General features: G+C 42.7%; 1 protein-coding gene across 5 annotated transcripts in view; it reads right to left on the reverse strand.

Moving 5' to 3' along the window:
- The window catches only part of ntrk3a (neurotrophic tyrosine kinase, receptor, type 3a), a 290,365-nt gene extending 271,414 nt beyond the window's left edge, over positions 1 to 18,951 (reverse strand). For all 5 annotated transcript variants that reach the window (XM_072663005.1, XM_072663007.1, XM_072663006.1 and 2 more), the window contains exon 1: positions 18,271 to 18,951. In XM_072663005.1, the coding sequence (XP_072519106.1) occupies positions 18,271 to 18,518 (248 nt within the window). In that variant the 5' untranslated portion in view covers positions 18,519 to 18,951. The remainder of the gene's footprint in view (positions 1 to 18,270) is intronic.
- Positions 18,952 to 19,910: the final 959 nt, after the last annotated feature.

Genomic DNA, 19,910 nt, shown 5'->3' on the forward strand with positions numbered 1-19,910 from the left:
AGTTATTATTAAACTATTAAGAATCCATGTGTACATATAATATATTGAAATAACTATCAATAAAAATATTTTTAAATAAATGTATAAAATATTAAGTTATAGTTTGTCACTAAATAATTGGTTGATAATTGAAATAAAAGTAGAGCTTCAGTGGTTAGAGCGCTGGGTAATTGATCACAAGGTTGTGGGTTCGATATCTGGGTTCGCTAAGCGGTCACTGTTGGACCGTTTATAGTAGTTATGAAATCTTACAGCAGATTCTGTCCCAGAATTAGACAATTACTTTAATAATTAATCATTTAATAACTGGTTGCCAGTTTGTTGTTGCTCATAATTCCGTCTATGTCATGTATGTGGATTTTACACCAGGCAGAGTAACAGGGTGTCAGTGTAGCGAGAGGACCCTGACTATGACGCTCTTGACTTTTGACTTGAAAAGAAGCAGATTAAAACAAATAGTCTGAGATGGGAAACGGGAGCCGTGGTGCAAAAATTACACAGTGTGACAATTTGTGCACGTCGGCCCCCCTGCTGGTCTGATAAGCAAGTTCCACACTGCGCTGCTCAGCCGCCATGCTGAGCATGCGTCTGTCTGTCTGCCTGGGTAATCAGTCTTCACGTCCGCTCGGGTGCCTTCATCTGAAAAGGCAGCAAAATAATGGCAAATAATGCCACAAACACGTACGGTCCAGCCACCAGGCCTGCAGACCACTTTCACTGTCCTGACGTATGGTCCAGCAACCAGGCCTGCAGACCACTCTCACTGTCCTTATGTACGGTCCAGCCACCAGGCCTGCAGACCACTCTCACTGTCCTTATGTACGGTCCAGCCACCAGGCCTGCAGACCACTCTCACTGTTCTTATGTACGGTCCAGCCACCAGGCCTGCAGACCACTCTCACTGTCCTTAAGTACGGTCCAGCCACCAGGCCTGCAGACCACTCTCACTGTCCTCACTGTCCTCAGAGACCAGAGTTTCCTAAACTGCAGTGAAATGGTGACACAACTTGAGCAGAAGAGCAGAAGCAGTTTCTGAGGAACGTCTAGAACTTGAGTGGAGCTTCCTAGTCCACCCAGTGTCTGAAGTGTGTTAGACTCAGTTCTGCTCTGGTTGGATCAATAAAACTGATTGGATGGTGTAAAATAAAACCCTGCAGCTCCAGAGTGAGAGTGTGAGCAACAGTAAGTAATAAGCTATAACAGGCTAATGTAGCCTCACTCTCTCTCCAGGCCCCCTAGTGGCCATTCAACTCACTGTACTTTAGTGTAGACCTCATAACACATGTCATTAAAGCTTCATACTTGATATTAATGTTATTAAAGCTTCATACTGGATATTAATGTTTTTAGAACTTCATAATGGATATTAATGTCATTAAAGCTTCATTCTGGATATTAATATTATTAGAGCTTCATACTGGATATTAATGTTATTAGAGATTCATACAGGATATTAATGTTATTAGAACGTCATTCTGGATATTAATGTTATTAGAACTTCATACAGGTTATTAATCAGAGGTTCATACTTTATTCTCATTAAATTAGAATTTCATTCTAGATGTTAATGTAATTCTTTTGTAATAAGTTGGAGTGGCAGCGCTAATCATCCAACATCAGTACCTGACATATCTGATGCTCTTGCTCTCATGGGGCTGAATGCAATCAAATATTATCCCACAGCAATGTTCCAACATCTAGTGTAAAAGCTTTCCAGAAGAGTAGAGGCTGCCACTGCTGTCTATATTTGTACCCTTGATTTCCGAAGGAGCTCTGCAGGAGCATTGCAGTGCAGCCGTGCAGAATTGGGCTCCAGGCCTGACAGTAAATACAGTACAGTAAATACAGCTGACGAGACTTTACGAGACAGACAGTAAAGCAGGAGTATAATTCAAAAAAAGAGGCAACAGAGTTACTAGCTGCTACAGTGTGGTATACTCTGAGTTATAGTACAGACCGACATCTGTGATGTTCATCCACAAATTGCAGTGTTTGAATACCTCTAGTCTTATCCATGAGCCAATAAGCATGCTTTCACCACCATAAGAACACCACCAGTGATGCCACAGCCATACGTAATCAGCAGTCCCTGAGATCATACCTCTACTCTCTCTCTCTGGGTGGGTAGGATGGTCCTCCCTCTCCCCCATCCCTCATTAGGCATTAGACATGAGCAGTTAGAGTTCTCCAAGCATGTTAAGCTCCAATGGTGTGGCGTTAGCGACAGTTTGAGATGTGGTGGAGCTTCTTCATGTCATCTCTGAGGAAGACCATGCTAGCCTTCACCCTCCCAGCACTGGTAGCATTGTGTGACAGGGGGGAGTCCTGGCTAGTATGTGGGAACTGGAAATGACTTCATCGGTTAGACAACTGTAATTAACCTTCTCACTATGTATACTTACTATACTATATTGACAAAAGTATTGGGACACCTTCCTATTCATTATTGGGTATTCATTATTGAGTTTCTCCTGCTTTTGTTGGAGTAACTGTCTCGACCGTCCAGAGAAGAAGACTTTCTACTATATTTTGGAGGAGGAGCATTGCTGTGAGGATTTGATTGCATTCAATGACAAGACTGCTTGTGAGGTCAAAATGTTAGGTGATGATCACCACCCCACCTCATCATCCCCAACTCATCCCAACAGTACTGACATATTAGGAGTGTGTAGCAGTGCTGTGTAGGTCCTCCTAGGTCTAGTTTTTAAAAAAACAGGCTTACACTGCTTGATCCTATTTCATTGTAATAGCCTTTTAACAGGCCCCCTAGTGGCCATTCTAGATAAATGAGCTGTACTGGTTGAGTGTGTGTTTACTGGTGTTTACTGGTTTAATGGTCCTCCAGAGGTGTAAACTAGTGTGTATAATCCATCAGCAGAGCTTCTTGTGAGCTACCATGTTTTCAGAGCACAGTTTAGATCAGTAAGAGCTTATTGCCGTTTTATCCGATCATAGAAAGGTTGGCATGCGAGTGATGTGAGACTGACAGCCCTGTTCATGTGTTTGCTGGGCTTTGTTAGACCACCTGTGAACGTGAATGTGTGGAGTGAGTGCTCTCAGGGTTCTGAGGTCTGTTATTGGGTACTGTGGTTGCATCGCAATGCATCATTCCTCTTGTTTTCATCCAGCAGTGGAGATGCATCTGGCGCATGATTGCCAGAACCACAAGTTTAAAGCACCCATCATTAATAATGTTGATGAACAGATTGTCAGATCGTAATGATAGAGATGGTCTCTCCCAACACACACACACACACACACACACACACACAGCAGCTGCTGTGAGAAGGCTGTTTACTGTGTGGAATTTACACAGGGATTAGCTCTGAAATGGAGAAAGGTGGAAAGCTCTCGCAGTGCTCATGTCAGAGCACCGTTACAGCCTTCGCTCATCTCTCTGTGCGTGTGTGTACAACTACGGGACACCAACTACCACGTCCACTGAACACAGGGGCTGTATTTGCCTGTTCTGTAAAGGTGCCCTTTCAACACCACGTCAGTCTTTTCTGCTTTGCTTGTGTGAGATGTACTTCTAGGTAGATTTAGGTAAACTCCATATGACAAAAGTATTTGGACACTGCTACATCCACTCATTGTTTCATCTGAAATCAAGAGTACTTAAAGAGCTGATCCTGCTTTTGTTGGAGTAACTTCTACTAGATTTTGGAGGAGGAGCATTGCTGTGAGGGTTTGATTGCATTCAGCAACAAGAGCATTGTTAGTGAGGTCAGGATGTTGGATGATGATGATCACCACCCCACCTCATCATCCCCAACTCATCCCAAAAGTACTGGATGGAGCTCCACCACCATCCATCATTCCAGAGAACACAGTTCTTCCACTGCTCCACAGCTTCTCAATGCAGGGGGGGCTTCATTTATACCCCTCTACTAGCCCATGCCTGGCATTATTAGGCAGCATGGTGCCAATAGGGTCATGATGTTGATCTGCTCCAGAGAGTCTTATATGACATTTGATATAAACATCAGAAGACTCCTGTAAGTTCAGTGGTGGGTTTGGATAATAAATAATGTGGTTATAGTCATGTGACTGACGCCTGGGTCCATTCGCCACCCAGGTGATTTCACATTTTCACATTAAAAGAGTTGATCAATTTCTCCAGATTGGAGCATCTCAAACCAAACCGCTCTGAATGAGTGACAATTTATTAATGAAAAATGTATTTAAGAAGACATCAGTGGAGATCTGCTTTAATTAGTGTCCCCCTTTTAATAATGCACTGTTTAAAAGCCTAGAAAGCAAGAAAATGCATCATCGCAGTATCATCATCATTATCATCATCTCTGGCAGCGTTAGGGACAGTGCAGTGATGCTGGCGCTGACCTTCACTTTATTCGAGCAGTTCCGTCTTTCCGTACGTTTTATGTGTTTTTTTCCCTTCTACTATACGGACACGCCGCATGCATTAAAGTATTGACTCGGCCGCTGTCGGCCACTTGCTATGCAGGTCCATGAACTGGCTCCTTCACTTTGTAAACATCCTCCTCTGGACGCTTTCCATCAGGACACACATCCACAAGCACACACAAGCTCACACACACATACACACATACACCTACACAATACAACCTGCAAAGATCAACACAGGGGGGACATGATGTGCGATCAATACGACACAGCACGAGCCGACCCATTTCAATGACAAGACCGGGATAATTCACCACTGAGCTACAGACCAGCAGAACATTGTGTAAGAGGACGGTGAGCGTGCTTTGACTAGGCGCTGAGGACATTCACCTACCATTCAACTACCACGATAGAATTAAAGCGATAGTTCAGTGACTGATCAAATCTACCCCAATTTCAATATTTGGTTCAATAATAGAATAGGACTCTCTGGAGCAGATCAACATCATGACCCTATTGGCACCATGCTGCCTAATAATGCCAGGCGTGAGCTAGTAGAGGGGTATAAATAAAGCCCCCCAGCATTGAGGAGCTGTGGAGCAGTGGAGGAACTGTGTTCTCTGGAATGATGGTGGATGGTGGTGGAGCTCAATCCAGTACTTTTGGATGGGATGAATTGATGAGACCTCGCTAACCTTCTTGTCAAAGCCATACAGTGTCAGTCTATTAGAGAAGCAGTTAGCACAATGCTAATTGGTGTACACCATGCTAATAGTGCAGTGCTGGCTATTGCGCTGTTGATGACAGGGTTGTGGGTTCGATACCCTGGCTTGGCAAGCTGCAACTGTTGGGCCCTTGAGCAAGGGCCTTCACCCTCTCTCTGCTCCCCGGGTGCTGGAGTTGACTGCCCACTGCTCTGGTTTGTGTGTGTAAGAGTGTTCACTGCCCCTAGTTCACTAGTGTGTGTGTGGGGTCAAATGTGGAGGACACAGCTTCCATTGCCTGGAAGCCACATTAGCCACTGAACAGGCCTTGGCTTTATTTTTGCGTATAAAAGGAAAATGTACACATTGAATTTTCACAGAACCGTCGCTTTAAAGGGGATCTGCCCTTCATCATACGTCCACTATCCGTTATTTGCTGGACACTGAGTATTGATCTCCTGCACTCATAATGGTTATCATAAATAGCCCCTCCGGCCACGTTATTAGCAGTAAAAGGCCGCACGGAGAGACGCCTCCTGTCCCAGCAACACAAACACATGTGGGTCAGGAGGCCCAAATCCATAATTTCTACATTAGCCACAGCTTCATATACGACATTTTGATTTTTATCTCCGGCTCTGACTGTGCTTAAAAAGGGGTCGTGTCTATAATGCTATCGGAAATGATAATGAATCAAATATGAGCTCGTTCATGCGTGTACACACGCGGGCCGCGGCGCGAGAGGCAGGATAAACAATAAGCCTTTTAATCTCGCAAGGTCAACGCAAGGGGGTGGGGTGGGGTGGGGTCACTCGAGGGCAAGGACACTGGTGTTCTCTGCAGCAGCCGAACTGTGTGTAAAGAAGAAGCTGCACGTCCAGAAAGAAAAACAACAGCAACAAAAAAAATAGAGCAGCAATTTCCTTTTGATCCCACACTCGAGGCATTCCGGGGCTCTGGATCGCTCTCAAGCTTTTGTAAATAAACAGACACACGGACTTTCCGATTTTACGCGGTCCTTAACCGAGAGAACAGGGAAAAAAACTGTACTTCTAGTCTTTGTCGGAGCCTTTAAGCCAATAAGCTACTTTCAGAATATTCTTCAGCGGGATGAGTCGGGTTGTCATGCATGAGGTCAGCGCCTGATTTCCTTATGCACACAGTCAGACAGGCAGAGCCACCAATTACTAATCTCAGAGAGAGAGAGAGACAGAGAGAGAGAGAGAGAGAGAGAGAGAAGATATGGGGTTGCTAATTGGTTGTTATGGTATCTCAGGTGGTTGCTATGGTATTGCTAGGGGGTTGCAGTGGAACAAAAATGAGAAAAGGAGAGAGAAAGATGGTGAAGGAGCAGAGTGAGAGAGAGAGACAGTGAGAAAGAGAAGATATGGGGTTGCTAATTGGTTGTTATGGTATCTCAGGTGGTTGCTATGGAATTGCTAGGGGGTTGCAGTGGAACAAAAATGAGAAAAGGAGAGAGAAAGATGGTGAAGGAGCAGAGTGAGAGAGAGAGACAGTGAGAGAGAGAAGATATGGGGTTGCTAATTGGTTGTTATGGCATCTCAGGTGGTTGCTATGGTATTGCTAGGGGGTTGCATTGAACAAAAATGAGAGAAAGAGAGAGAAAGATGGTGAAGGAGCAGAGTGAGAGAGAGAGACAGTGAGAGAGAGAAGATAAGGGGTTGCTAATTGGTTGTTATGGCATCTCAGGTGGTTGCTATGGTATTGCTAGGGGGTTGCATTGAACAAAAATGAGAGAAAGAGAGAGAAAGATGGTGAAGGAGCAGAGTGAGAGAGAGACAGTGAGAGAGAGAAGATAAGGGGTTGCTAATTGGTTGTTATGGCATCTCAGGTGGTTGCTATGGTATTGCTAGGGGGTTGCATTGAACAAAAATGAGAGAAAGAGAGAGAAAGATGGTGAAGGAGCAGAGTGAGAGAGAGAGACAGTGAGAGAGAGAAGATAAGGGGTTGCTAATTGGTTGTTATGGCATCTCAGGTGGTTGCTATGGTATTGCTAGGGGGTTGCATTGAACAAAAATGAGAGAAGGAGAGAGAAAGATGGTGAAGGAGCAGAGTGAGAGAGAGAGACAGAGAGAGAGAAGATAAGGGGTTGCTAATTGGTTGTTATGGTATCTTATTGTTATGGTGCAGTTGCTATCGTGTAGCTAGATGTTGCTATGCAGTTGCTATGGAACAAAGTGAGAAAGACAGTGTGAAGGGGGGACTTCACTGTTCTTTGGCTGGGCTCCTCAGCACATCGGGAGCTGCTGGTCAGGCTGAAGCTCAGAGTGGAGCTGTAAACAGGGCTCTGGAAGCTGGAGCTCAGAGCTTCTACTAGACGCCAGTTTAGCCTCCAGACCCAAACTTCAGACGCCACAAAAAAAACATCAACACTCACAGTAATGCATCAATCAATCACTTAATTGTAGCTTAATTATATTTACACCACATTTACACATTCAATCAACACTGCAGTTAATGTCCGTCTGAAAACCCCATCATGGTCTTCTTTCTCAGTATTTCTGTAACCTCACAGAGCGTGTCACACACTGCAGGGCTAACCTTGGCCAGGCAATAATCCTCAACACCTCTCTGTGTGACTTCTAATGCAGCATATGCCATGCGTGATTACACACGAGTCCGACAGGGCTTCCAGCAGTACCTGTCAGACACACACACACTTGTTTTTCCAGCCATTTACATATATATATATATATATATATATATATATATATATATAGCAGCGGCTGCTTCTAGACACTTCACAATATGAGCATATACAATTGACAGCTTACAAATAGAAACTCATAATAACAGCACTTACAGTTGACTGGGGCAGCTTTAGCAGGGCAGATTATTTCCAGCCAGGTGCCACCTGGTGTTAGTTTTCAGTTAGACATTTCCACCATACAATATCAACACTTACAGCTGACTGGGGCAGCTCTAGCAGGGCACAAATGTGATGAGTTGGCTGTTGCAAAGGTGCACTTCCAGTGGCCAATGACATTGGCACGCGTAAGGTCAGTACGGCCTGTTCTGCTGCCAGTCTTTGTCCGTGGAGGGGGCACAGCTGTAATATATCAGGCCACAAATATAAATACACTAACAAACAGCAGCTCTGGAGCCCTGAAGAGTTTCTATTGGTAGTTTGGAAGAAAGTGTAGCTCAATATTTTTGTTAGAAAACCATCCCAATCTCAACCCTCACCCCGTCTCCATCGCTACGGCAACAAATAAACCCACCCTGCTTTTCAGAAAGCGAGCGCGCTGGATCCTTCCGTATTAGGGCAGGTAATTATGGATCCATTTGTGCCCTGAAGCTATTGTTTGATTACCTGAAAGCTGCAATCAAGTGTGCTAGTAGCTGTGTGTGTGTATGTGTGTGTGTGTGTGTGTGTGTGTGTGTGTGTGTGTGTATGGGAGGGGGGCAACACAAAAGCAGACATACAGAGCTGTGAGAATCTCCATTAAAAGGTTTAGTCGGCTGCTATATGAAGATGAGCTCCGTTATTTGTGTTTGAATTCCGCGTCTTTTGGTCGACACGGCGGCTCTGATTGCTTTTCTAGCTGCCACTGATCTGCTCTGCTCTGCTCTGCTTTGCCTCAGTGCCGTGGTCAGGATGAAGTGATTCACTGTAATGGACTTTTATTTAAAGCCCTGCTCGCAAAAGGCCAGACGTTTCCTAGTTGGGCAGTAATTCCAGACTTTTCTCTTTTCCCCACTTTGCTAATCCACTCTTGTTAATTATTCCACTTTCTTCCCTGGAAATGGTTCTCTCCAGTGCCAGCCTTCAGATACCGCTCCTGTGGATTTTACAGCTCAATCAAAAGCAAAAGCACTTCTGCTAAATCCTGATAGGGGTTCTCACTGATAGAACACAACCTCTTAAGATTTCAGGGGCCTGGACATTTCAGCTTCACTCTAAAGTATGGAATATATTAAGGTGAGAAATATCAGTTAAGACCTGCACTGTAAAGTGATGCAGAAAAAAAAGACAAAAAATGCTGTCAGACGTCTACATTAATTACCTTTATTGATACCTTTATGGATTAACATCCAGTATGAGGCTCTAATAACATTAATATCCAGTATGAAGCTCTAATAACATTAATATCCAGTATGAAGCTCTAATAACATTAATATCCAGTATGACGCTCTAATAACATTAATATCCAGTATGAAGCTCTAATATCATTAATATCCAGTATGACGCTCTAATAACATTAATATCCAGTATGAAGCTCTAATAACATTAATATCCAGTATGAAGCTCTAATATCATTAATATCCAGTATGAAGCTCTAATAACATTAATATCCAGTATGAAGTTCTAATATCATTAATATCCAGTATGAAGTTCTAATAACATTAATATCCAGAATGAAGTTTTAATAACATTAATATCCAGAATGAAGTTTTAATAACATTAATATCCAGTATGAAGCTCTAATAGCATTAATATCCAGTATGAAGTTCTAATATCATTAATATCCAGTATGAAGCTCTAATAACATTAATATCCAGTATGAAGCTCTATAAATGATAACTGAGGTTCTAGTAAAGGGTTCTCTAATGTGAGTACAGTGGTGATGAGTCTGAGGAGCTGTAGATCAGGTTCTGCTGGTCTCAGAAACAGAGGAACAGTTCCGTGGAAGATGGTGGTGAAGATGGTGGTGAAGATGGTGGTGAAGATGGTGGTGAAGATGTAGGTGTGGCTGGGAGCAAATGAAAGTCAGTAGGGGTCAGGTAGCATTAGGCTGTGCGCAGTAGTGTTGAGTGAGTGTGTCGTTCTGGGTGATGTATTGTTTAGCAAGTAGAGAAAATGCTGTTTCTGGCTGTACGGCAGGTGTGTGTGTGTGTGTGTGTGTGTGTGTGTGTGTGTGTGTGTGTGTTATTGTAAGCTATTTAGCAGAAAGGGCGTTTAAAGCTTTTCTTTTTAATGAAGTCAGCAGGACGACCTTATCGTCCTACACACTCCGCACCAACAACTGAGTTGAGGCACACCAAAATAAACACAGTTAACCCCTTCAAAGTCTGCTCTATTAACATATTAGTCAAATTCAACATTCTTTAGACCTTCAAAAGTATTTCTTACATAATTGATTCTTTTTGAAAACAAAACAAAGGGTTCTTGCTCAAAGAACTGTTCCCAAAGACACGCCCATTATGCAAGTAGACGCTGCTAGGAGCCAATAGGAAAAGTATAGAGTAAGTATTGCTCACACAAAACCAACATCTGTACAGTTTATTTATTTATTTATTTATACATTTATTAATTTAGACTTTGCCATTTCTGAAACTTGCATGGGCCCATTACTATTCAGTTGCCAATGGCAACAGACTAAACACAATTCATAATAACAAGAACAATATATATATATTATATATATATTATATATTATATAATATATATATAAATATATATATTTTTTTTATATATATAAAAAATACATTGTAGGAACGGTGACCAATCAGGATTGATTTTTATACCATTAATGTATTTATTTTAACGAGTCAAGCACCACATTTCCAATTAATTCTGACTGGAATGGCCACTAGGGGGCCTGGAGAACGAGGTTAGCGTAGAAGAGTGGACGATACCGCTGATACAGGCGATGTTCTTGACGATAAATTCTGTCTCTTAAGAAAGAAGCACTCCCCGACCCATATAGAATCATTTCCCCTCCTAAAAGCTCATTAATCGAGCTCTGAAACGCTCTGAAATATCCCCAAAACATAAATCTCCTCTTTTTCTGTGGAACGTGGGCCAGCGTGGATTGTGCAATGCTCCAAGAAACACCAGCAGCGAAAAAAGGAAAAGTTCCTCTGAAAAATAGCCGTGGAGCGGTAATCATTATGATAGATAATGCGTCCTCCATCTCCGCATGGCTCGAGAGGCCTGAGATGATGGATGGCCCTGCTCAGAGTCCACACATCTGCTGAATTTCGGAGAGTTTAGCAACCTTCCTTCACTAACGTCTGTCATTGCATAACTCATCCTGCCCGATTATTCACAGAGCCAGCGCAGAGACCAGGCCCAGAGCCCACCACCAACACGGAGACGACCCCACCCCCAGCACAGCACACAAACAGCCCGCCAGTGATTTACAGTCCAAACACATCAGATCCATCAGAGGATCAATCACACTGATAGACGACGGCCTGATGGACAAGCATGTGAACATCGAGAACACAAATGTGTGTGTGTGTGTGTGTGTGTGTGTGTGTGTGTGTGTGTGTGTGTCACTGAAGTTCCCTAGAGAACGAGTTAATGCAGCGTTTTTAACTGAAAGGTTCTTTAGAGAACCAGCACTGGTTCTTCTATGGTAAAGAACCCTTAATGATACCTTAATTAACATAAAGATGAAAAGAACCCTAAAAAACAAATGTGAAAACAAAACATCTCTAATTACTCTTGCTTGTCTCTCTCTCTGTCTCCATTTCCTCCTCTGTCTCTCTCTCTCTCTCCTTCATTACTATCCTCTCTCGCTCACAATCTCTTTCTTCTCACTGTCTCTAACTGTCTTCTTTCTCTTCTTTCTCTCTCTGTCTCTCTCCATCACTTTCTCTCTCTCTTTTTTGACCTCTCGCATCTTCTTTCACGCTCAATTTATTTTCCTTCTCTCTCTCTCTCTCCACTCTACCTCTCTCTCTATTTGCTTTCCCTCTTGTTCGCTCACTTTCTCATCTTCTCTCTCTCTCAACAGTTTTTTCCCTTTTCCTTCATTTCTCCATCTTTCTGCTCTCTCTCTCTCTCTCTCTCTCTCTCTCTCTCTCTCTCTCTCATTTTCTTCTCTGTCTATGGATCTCTTCCCTACTCGCTCCTCACTCTTTCTTTCTACTCAGTCATTGTCTCTCTTTCACCTCCCTCTCTCTCTCTCTCTCTCTCTCTACCTCGGTCTCATCCTCACCCTTTTCTCTCTTCTTTCTCTATCTGTCTCACTCCACTGTATTTCTCTCTCTTTTTCTTCTCCCTCTTCTCCTTTTTCTCTCGATTGCTTTTCTCTCTTGTTTATCTGTCTGTCTCTCGCTTCTCCACCTCTCTCTCTTCCTCGTCTCTCTTTTTCTCTGCAGACCTTCATTCAGAGTTTGATAGCAGGAGACACTTGTCTTCCTCACTGCATTGAGCGCCTCACAGTCTGATCCCAGCCCAACACACGGCTGTAAAAACACTGCAGGATGTGAGCAGGCGAGGAACAACGGCTCTAATCCATTAATAATCTGTTTTTTCACGGGAAACTTTTGGATTGGGCCTGTTCTATTTGGATTTTCATGGCTGTTGTGTTCCACAGCAGCACAGAGCGAGAGCGCGCAGAGCTGGTAATCTTCCCAAGGTCGTGTTCGACTACAATGAAAGTGGGTTGATGACTCGTCGGGGAATGCAAATGCATCTGAAATATAGGCCTCCTTTTTCATGCAAGCTCTGGCCTACAAACTACAAACAGCCCAAAGCAGCCCACAGTAGCACACAGTAGCACACAGCAGTGAAGGAGCTGTCCAGCAAAGAGGTGCTGACCTGAACACTATCCGTGCAAATACAGCAGAACCGAACCCTCGGAGAAGTGGATTTTGTCGGTTGATTTGGGATCAATAAAGCAAACTGTCTGTCCTAAAGTCTACAGACGCAATGAATGACCTCATCACCTAGAAAAGCACTGACCAACAGAACCGGACGCTCTGGAGCCTAAGGATGGAGTGGCAGAACTAATCATCCAACATCACTACCTGACTTCACTGATGCTCTCATATCAGCCGGATACAATAAAAACCTCATAGCAATGCTCCAACATCCAGCGTTAGGTCTTTCCAGAAGAGTAGAGGCAGTAAAGGTGGCCAAACATCCTATTCTCTCCATTTGAGAGGGAACTCTGGAGGAGCAGTACGGTGGAACCCATCCATCAATCTGTCCAGATATTAATGGACTTTCTCTCATAACTACATAAGACCCATATTAGTGTCATTATAGTTACCAAGTAATAAGATTAATATTTGAATACTAAGCCTAGAGTTTGAGGGATTAATCCAAAAGTGAGGATTTTCCTGCCCTCTTCTCTCATTGGACAAACTCCCCTTTTCACTGGGTTCAGAAATCCTGCTTTGTGAAATACCACCAACCCTGCCCAACCTCAGCCCCGTCCCCAGGGGAAATTTGGAGTCCAGTGCTGTTTGGTGATTTTCCTGCTCTGAGCACACCTACTAGACCAAAGAATGAACTGATCTGAGGTGCATCAGCTGAGCTTGAGCAAAAAATCCCCAAACTGTGTTGGACTCTAATCCTGCAGGACCTCAAGTATACTGGACCTGAGGAAACTGCAGCTGAATGAAATAAAACATTTAAAGAAATTCAAATTAAAACAAAAAAAGCTCAATTTCCTGTGCTTTTTCTGAACGGTATTGTCCATATTACACTCTCAGCTTATTATTCAGATATGATCCTGAAGACTGACAAAAGAAATGATCCAGGACCCATTATGAATTATTCAGTATTTATTACTAAGTATCCACTATAAATTATTTAGTAACTATTATAAATTATTTGGGATCTACTATAGATTATTCAGTACCTTTCATAAATTCAGTATCCACTGTGAATTATTTACAACCTGTTAGAAATTATTTAGGATCAAATAATAATTATTCAGTCTCCATTATTAATCATTTATTAACTATTACTATTATATACTATTATTAGTCAGTATATGCTATAAATGATTCAGTATCCACAAACTATTCTGACATAAAACAAGTATGAAATGTTCAATAATTTATTAACTATTACAAATGATTAAGTCTCTGCTATAACGTATTTCGTATCTACTAAGAATTATTTATTAACTATTATGACATAAAACAAGTATGAATTGTTCAATATCAATTATTAATTATTTATTAACTATTACGAATTATTCATTATCTGCTATAACTTATTACCCACTTAGTACCCACTATGAATTATCTATTAACTATTATGACATTAAGGAACAAGTATGAATTATTTAGTATCCACTATGAATTATTTATGAACTATTATGACATATTTAGGAACAAGTATGAATGATTTAATATCATTATTAATTATTTATTAACTATTACCATTTAGTCAATATCTGCTATACATCATTCAGTATCCACTATGAATTATTTATTAACTATTATGACATAAAACAAGTATGAAATGTTCAATATCCATTATTAATTATTTATTAGCTATTACTAATTGTTCAGTATCTGCTATAACTTATTTAGTATCCACTATGAATTATTTATGAACTATTATGACATATTTAAGAATATTCGGTTTCCACTATGAATTAATTAGAATCGGGTATAAATTAGTCTCTATCTACTATGCACTATTCAGTATCTACTATATTTTTTATTAATTATTTAGTATCCACTATGAATTATTCAGTATCGACTAGTGTAATTAATTATTAACCTCTATGAGTTATGATAGAGGTTATGAATCAGAAATTATTTTGAAACTACAATGAATTGTTCAGTATCTATTACAAATAATTTAGCTTGTACTCTGAATTACTTAACAACTGTTGTGAACGATTTAGGATCCAGTATGAGTTATTCAGTGTCCATAATGCATTAATTATTAGTATTTATTATACGTTATTCAGTATCTATGATGAATTATTCAGTATCTACTATAAATAATTCTGTATCTACTATGAATCACCAATCATCTACCATGACACCATGTGTCCAGAGTTACAAGAGTTAGGGACTGACCACATGAGTAGGTTTATCCGATATCCGGCTAATTTATCTGAAGTCATTTCAGATTTTGGAGCTAAACCTATGAACCTATGAAATCCACACTGTTATTATCGCTAGAACGATCATCTACAGCAGCAGAGCAGAATCTGCCGTGCAGCCTACAGGAGAAATGGAGAAGGAGGGTTGTGGGGAAAAGAAAAAGCTGACAATCTCCCTCTAGTGGCCAGAACTGGCACCTCAATATTTACCCACCACCAAAATCCCATTCAAACATGCAGCACACCTGACAGAGCCACAGAGTTGTGGATCAGCTTCAAAGCAGCAGTGTCAATCACAGAGTCAGTAATGATGCACTTGGCTCCGAGAGACACCCCGGGAATCTCGAGCGAGCGAGCGAGCGAGGCAGCCTGCATTTCTCTCTCACTCTGGCATTACCTGCATTAAACACTCCTTATACACCACTGAGAAGCATCTGCCTGGATTACAGCGAGCTCCTTGAGGATGTATGGCACAGAAGTGAAGCATACTGGGAGGAAATGTGTCAAAGAGAGGAGATGATGGATGATGGACGCTTCTGCTGCAGATCTGGATGGTGATAATGATGGCTGGTATCCTCACTGTGACCAAAACAACAAGCTTTTCCATGGAAAGTGCTGTTACAACTCACGCCACCCTAATAAAGACAGCAAGAACAGTACGAAAACAAACGCTCTCATCAACATTTCAGTCATAGACTCTCAGATTCAGCCTATGATGTTCAACACTACATGTCCAAATGTTTGTAGACACCCCTTTAGGCCAGGTGTGGGCTAGTAGATGGGTATTATAAAGCCCCCCAGCATTGAGGAGCTGTGGAGCAGTAGAAGAACTGTGTTCTCTGGAATGATGATGCTGATGGAGCTCCATCCAGTGCTTTTGGGCTGAGTTGTAGTGATCATCATCCAACACCCTGACCTCACTAACTTCTTGCTTCTTGCTGAACGCAATCAATCAAATCCTCACTGCAATGCTCCTCCTCCAAAACCTAGTAGAAAGCCTTCTTTCCCTGGACAGTAGAGACAGTTACTCCAACAAAAGCAGGATCAACTCTTTTGATGGCCTTGATTTTGGAAGAAACCATGAACGAGCACTGTCCAAATACTTTTGTCAATATAGTGCAGCTCAAAAACCAGACCAGTTAAAGCTTCTAAAGGCTGTTTTACTTTGCTAAAAGCTTCCTAAGAAGCTCTGGAAGCTCTAAAGAGCCGAGACGAGGTGACAGAAGGCTCAGGGGCAGCTCTTTATTCTTCATAAATATAACCCACCCACCCCCCCACCCCCGTAAATACGAGCGCGAGTGGTGGTGCAGCGTGCAATCTGCAGAAAGAAGTGGTAAAAAAGCAAATGATGGATGCCGTACACTTTCTCTCGGAGCCTGAACCACTGAAGCCATAAAAAGAAAGAAACTAAGGAACCCCCCAAAAAAAATTCCTTCTGCAGCTCCTGCCTTGAATACAAAGCGGCATCCATAAAGACTCCTCTCTCTATCACTCTCTCTCTCTCTCTCTCACTGTCTCTCTGAGGATGAGAGAACGGCAACAGAAAGGAAAAGAATGAGAAGAAGCGTAGCTCCTCTCCTGAGACCCAATTCACTCCCAAACTTATTTTCCCTGCAAGGTGTTTCATTGATCATCTCTTGAGGATAAAACGTGCCGTAATCTCCTCTGTTTGGGTTCCTCATCAGCTCTCCATCGACTGCTGCTGTTGTTTAATTCATCCCTGCCTATTTACACATCGACACAGATCAAAAGATCCCACTGTTGTTGTCTGCATGACCTGAGAACCCTGACGTGTAGATAAACAAGACAATCATCCACCAGCAACAGCAGAAGATCCGCCAGATCAACCACACCAACCACATGAACCAATGAGCAAAGGCCTCCTTACATTATACGACTTCATGCACCTTGCTTTGCTTGTATGCAGCAAAATTGCATATGATCATGCTGGCAAAAAGGCATCAGTGGAGTGATGCCATAGGAGAACCATGTGTGGTGTCCCTGAGAAGAACCTTCGAGAGGATCTACAGAACCTTATTTAATAATAGGCGAAGTGTCTGATGTATTTCATCAAGCATATTAGATTACATGCGTATAATTATATATAAAGTTTATGTTTATATATATATATATATATATATATATTCCCTATAATTCAGCCTGCCAAATATCATAAGCATTTTATAAGTTTTATCATAAGCATGTCATGTGATGCACATTATCTTCAATCTAGCCTATGATTATACACAGTATACCCCTGTAAATAAAGCTGCCAGGGTTCAAAGGGTTCTTGCTCATGAAGAACCAGTTTTGTTTCCTTGTAGAACCTTTCAACACTTGGTGGTACCCCAAGCAAAGTGTGCATTAGGGTACATTATTATTATATTATTGACATGAAATGTTATATGCATATGATTATGTGCAATCTATACTATTTATAAAGGTTCCTATACACTTTCTCGTTTGGAACCCTAAAGAACCTTTCAATGAATAGAGGTTCTAAATATCCCTGTTTACTCATAAGAAAAGTGTGCATGTGTATATGATTGCATATATGTTTATGGCTATATATAATCTATGCTATAAATAAAGGTGCCAAAACAGGTTCTCACCACTGAAGAACCACTTTTGGATCCCTAAAGAACCTTTCAATTGATAGATTTTAAAAGAACTTTAAAATGAAAGAAAGAATTTTAAAATGCATGTTAAATTTGAGAATATATGATCTATACAGTAAATAAAGGTGCCTAACCAGGTTCTCGTCATAGTAGAACACCTTTCAGAACCCTACAGAACCTTTCAACAGATATTAAAGAAAACCTTGTTTGTTAAAAGATCAAATTAAACACCTTAAATTATATCCAGCAAATCTGCATCAATTATAAATATATACAGCCAAAATGGGTTCTCCTCATTGAAGAACCACTTTCGGATCCCTAAAGAACCTTTTAAATGAATGTAAATTTTAATAACTCTAGTGCATTATATCATATATATATATATTCTACCCAGCGAAAGTGTAGATGATCATATATAATCTACAAACAGAGGTTCCAAAACTGGTTCTCACTATAGAGGAACCACGTTTGGAACCCTAAGGAACCTTTCAATGGATGGACATTTTGCCAGGAGGGGGAGAACCCTCCTTTGTAATAAGATAAGCATCAAGAGTGCATAGGTGAATGGATTGTGTGCAGCGTTGGCTCACTGCAGAACCTCTCAGTAGAAGGTTCTCAAGTTCAAGGGTTCTAGGGCTTTCCCAGACAAGTGCGTAAAGCGAAGTGTGCACGTGAGGCTGGCTGTGAAAGTGAGTGACCCCCTCTGCACCCCCGCAGCAGCAGTAGCATCATCAGCATCAGCAGCAGCAGAATTAGGGATGAAACACACCCACACACACACACACACAGATGTGACTGGTGCACACTTACATGGAGGAGATGTTCTCAAACAGGTCCGGTATGCTGCTGTGCGTGCCGTTCCCCTCGCTGGCGGACTCGTGCAGCGCGAGCAGAGGGAAGAAGGTGCCCTGGTAGGACTTATTGCAGTGAATCTCCGAGCTGGAGCAGCTGCAGGTGGGCGGGCAGTCCAGGATAGAGCCGAGAGAACGGCGCAAGACGGCGAGAAGCAGCAGAATCCTCCACCAGCACATCACGCATGAAGCCACAAACCCATCCATGAGTGCCGGACGCAGAGAGGGAGAGATCCAGACCCGGCCGAGCAGGACAGCTCCCTTAAGCCTTCTTCTCTTTTTATCCAAGAGGGGGGAAAAAAATAGGAGTGCAGGTGCAGAGGAGTGAAAAACACACACTCTCTCACACACACTCTCTCTCTCTCTCACACACACACACACACACAAACACACGCAGCGAGGTCCCACTACTTCAACTGGAGAAAAACAGAGAGAGAGAAAGAGAGAGGAAAGGATGGAGAGAGAGGCAGAGAGTGGGAGAGTGAGCGAGAGGAGAGGAGAGGAGGATGCCGGACCACTACTCCAGAGTCAGTGCTGGAACGGCGGCGTTCCCAGTGTGCGGAGCGTCCTCCGCTGCAGACTGCATGGTAGAGGCTGGAGCGCACGGAGCTGCAGACCGAGAGCTCTAACGCTGCTCCCAGAGAGTCAGGAGGGGGGGGGGGAGAGAGAGTAGGAGAGAGAGAGAGAGAGAGAGAGAGAGAGAGAGAGAGAGAGGGAGGAGGGAGGAGGGAGGGGGGACGAGAGAGCATAGCATGAGCAGGAGTGAGAGAAAGTGTGTGTGTGTGTGTGGGGGAGAGCTAGAGAGAGCGAGAATGAGAGAGAGGGATGGGAAGGAGGGAGGGGGTGGGAGAAGAAGAGGGTGGGCGAGCAAGGGGCAGGGAAAGCAGAGAGAGAGAGAGAGAGAGAGAGAGAGAGAGAGAGAGAGAGAGAGAGAGAGAGAGAGAGAGAGAGAAAAGAGTGTGTGTGTGTGTAAGAGAGAGAGAGAGAGAGAAAGAGAGAGAGAGGAGGGGGATGGAAGGAGAGGGAGGGCGAGCAAGAGAGAGGGAGAAGGGAAAGAGAGAGAGATTATGCATGTGTATCAGAGAGAGAGAGAGTGAGAGAGAGTGTGAGAGAGAGAGAGAGAGAGAGAGAGAGAGAGAGAGCACGAGCGAGAGAGGTTCATGCTCTGAACATCAAGTCCCACCTACTGGGCAGATTTGAAACTGACGCACCTGCAGGAGAATAGAGAGATCAGATCAGATCACTGCAGACTTTACACCACCGAAACGCCACAGAACCAACACCCCCTCACCCCCCACCCCTCACCCACCCACACACCCAAATCAGCTGCCCCGGGTTCCTCAGCTTCTATTCAGCGTCTACTGATTCACCTCTCCATCAAACCACCAAGGAATCAGACGTGAGAAGTTCTGATCCATAAAAACGAAAACAAAACAATTACTGCTGCTGCAAACATGCAGGAGTTCAGTCCTGTACTAAGGCTTAAGTCCTCTGGGTGAATCAGAGTGAAGATCTGCTGCCGTGGAGGTTCTCCATCACTGTGTTCATCATCAGAACATCTCCAAAGTTCTCCTCTCTCATGGAGTCTAGTATTATTTA

Source organism: Salminus brasiliensis, chromosome 19 (genome assembly GCF_030463535.1).
Source record: "Salminus brasiliensis chromosome 19, fSalBra1.hap2, whole genome shotgun sequence".
NCBI lineage: Eukaryota > Metazoa > Chordata > Actinopteri > Characiformes > Bryconidae > Salminus > Salminus brasiliensis.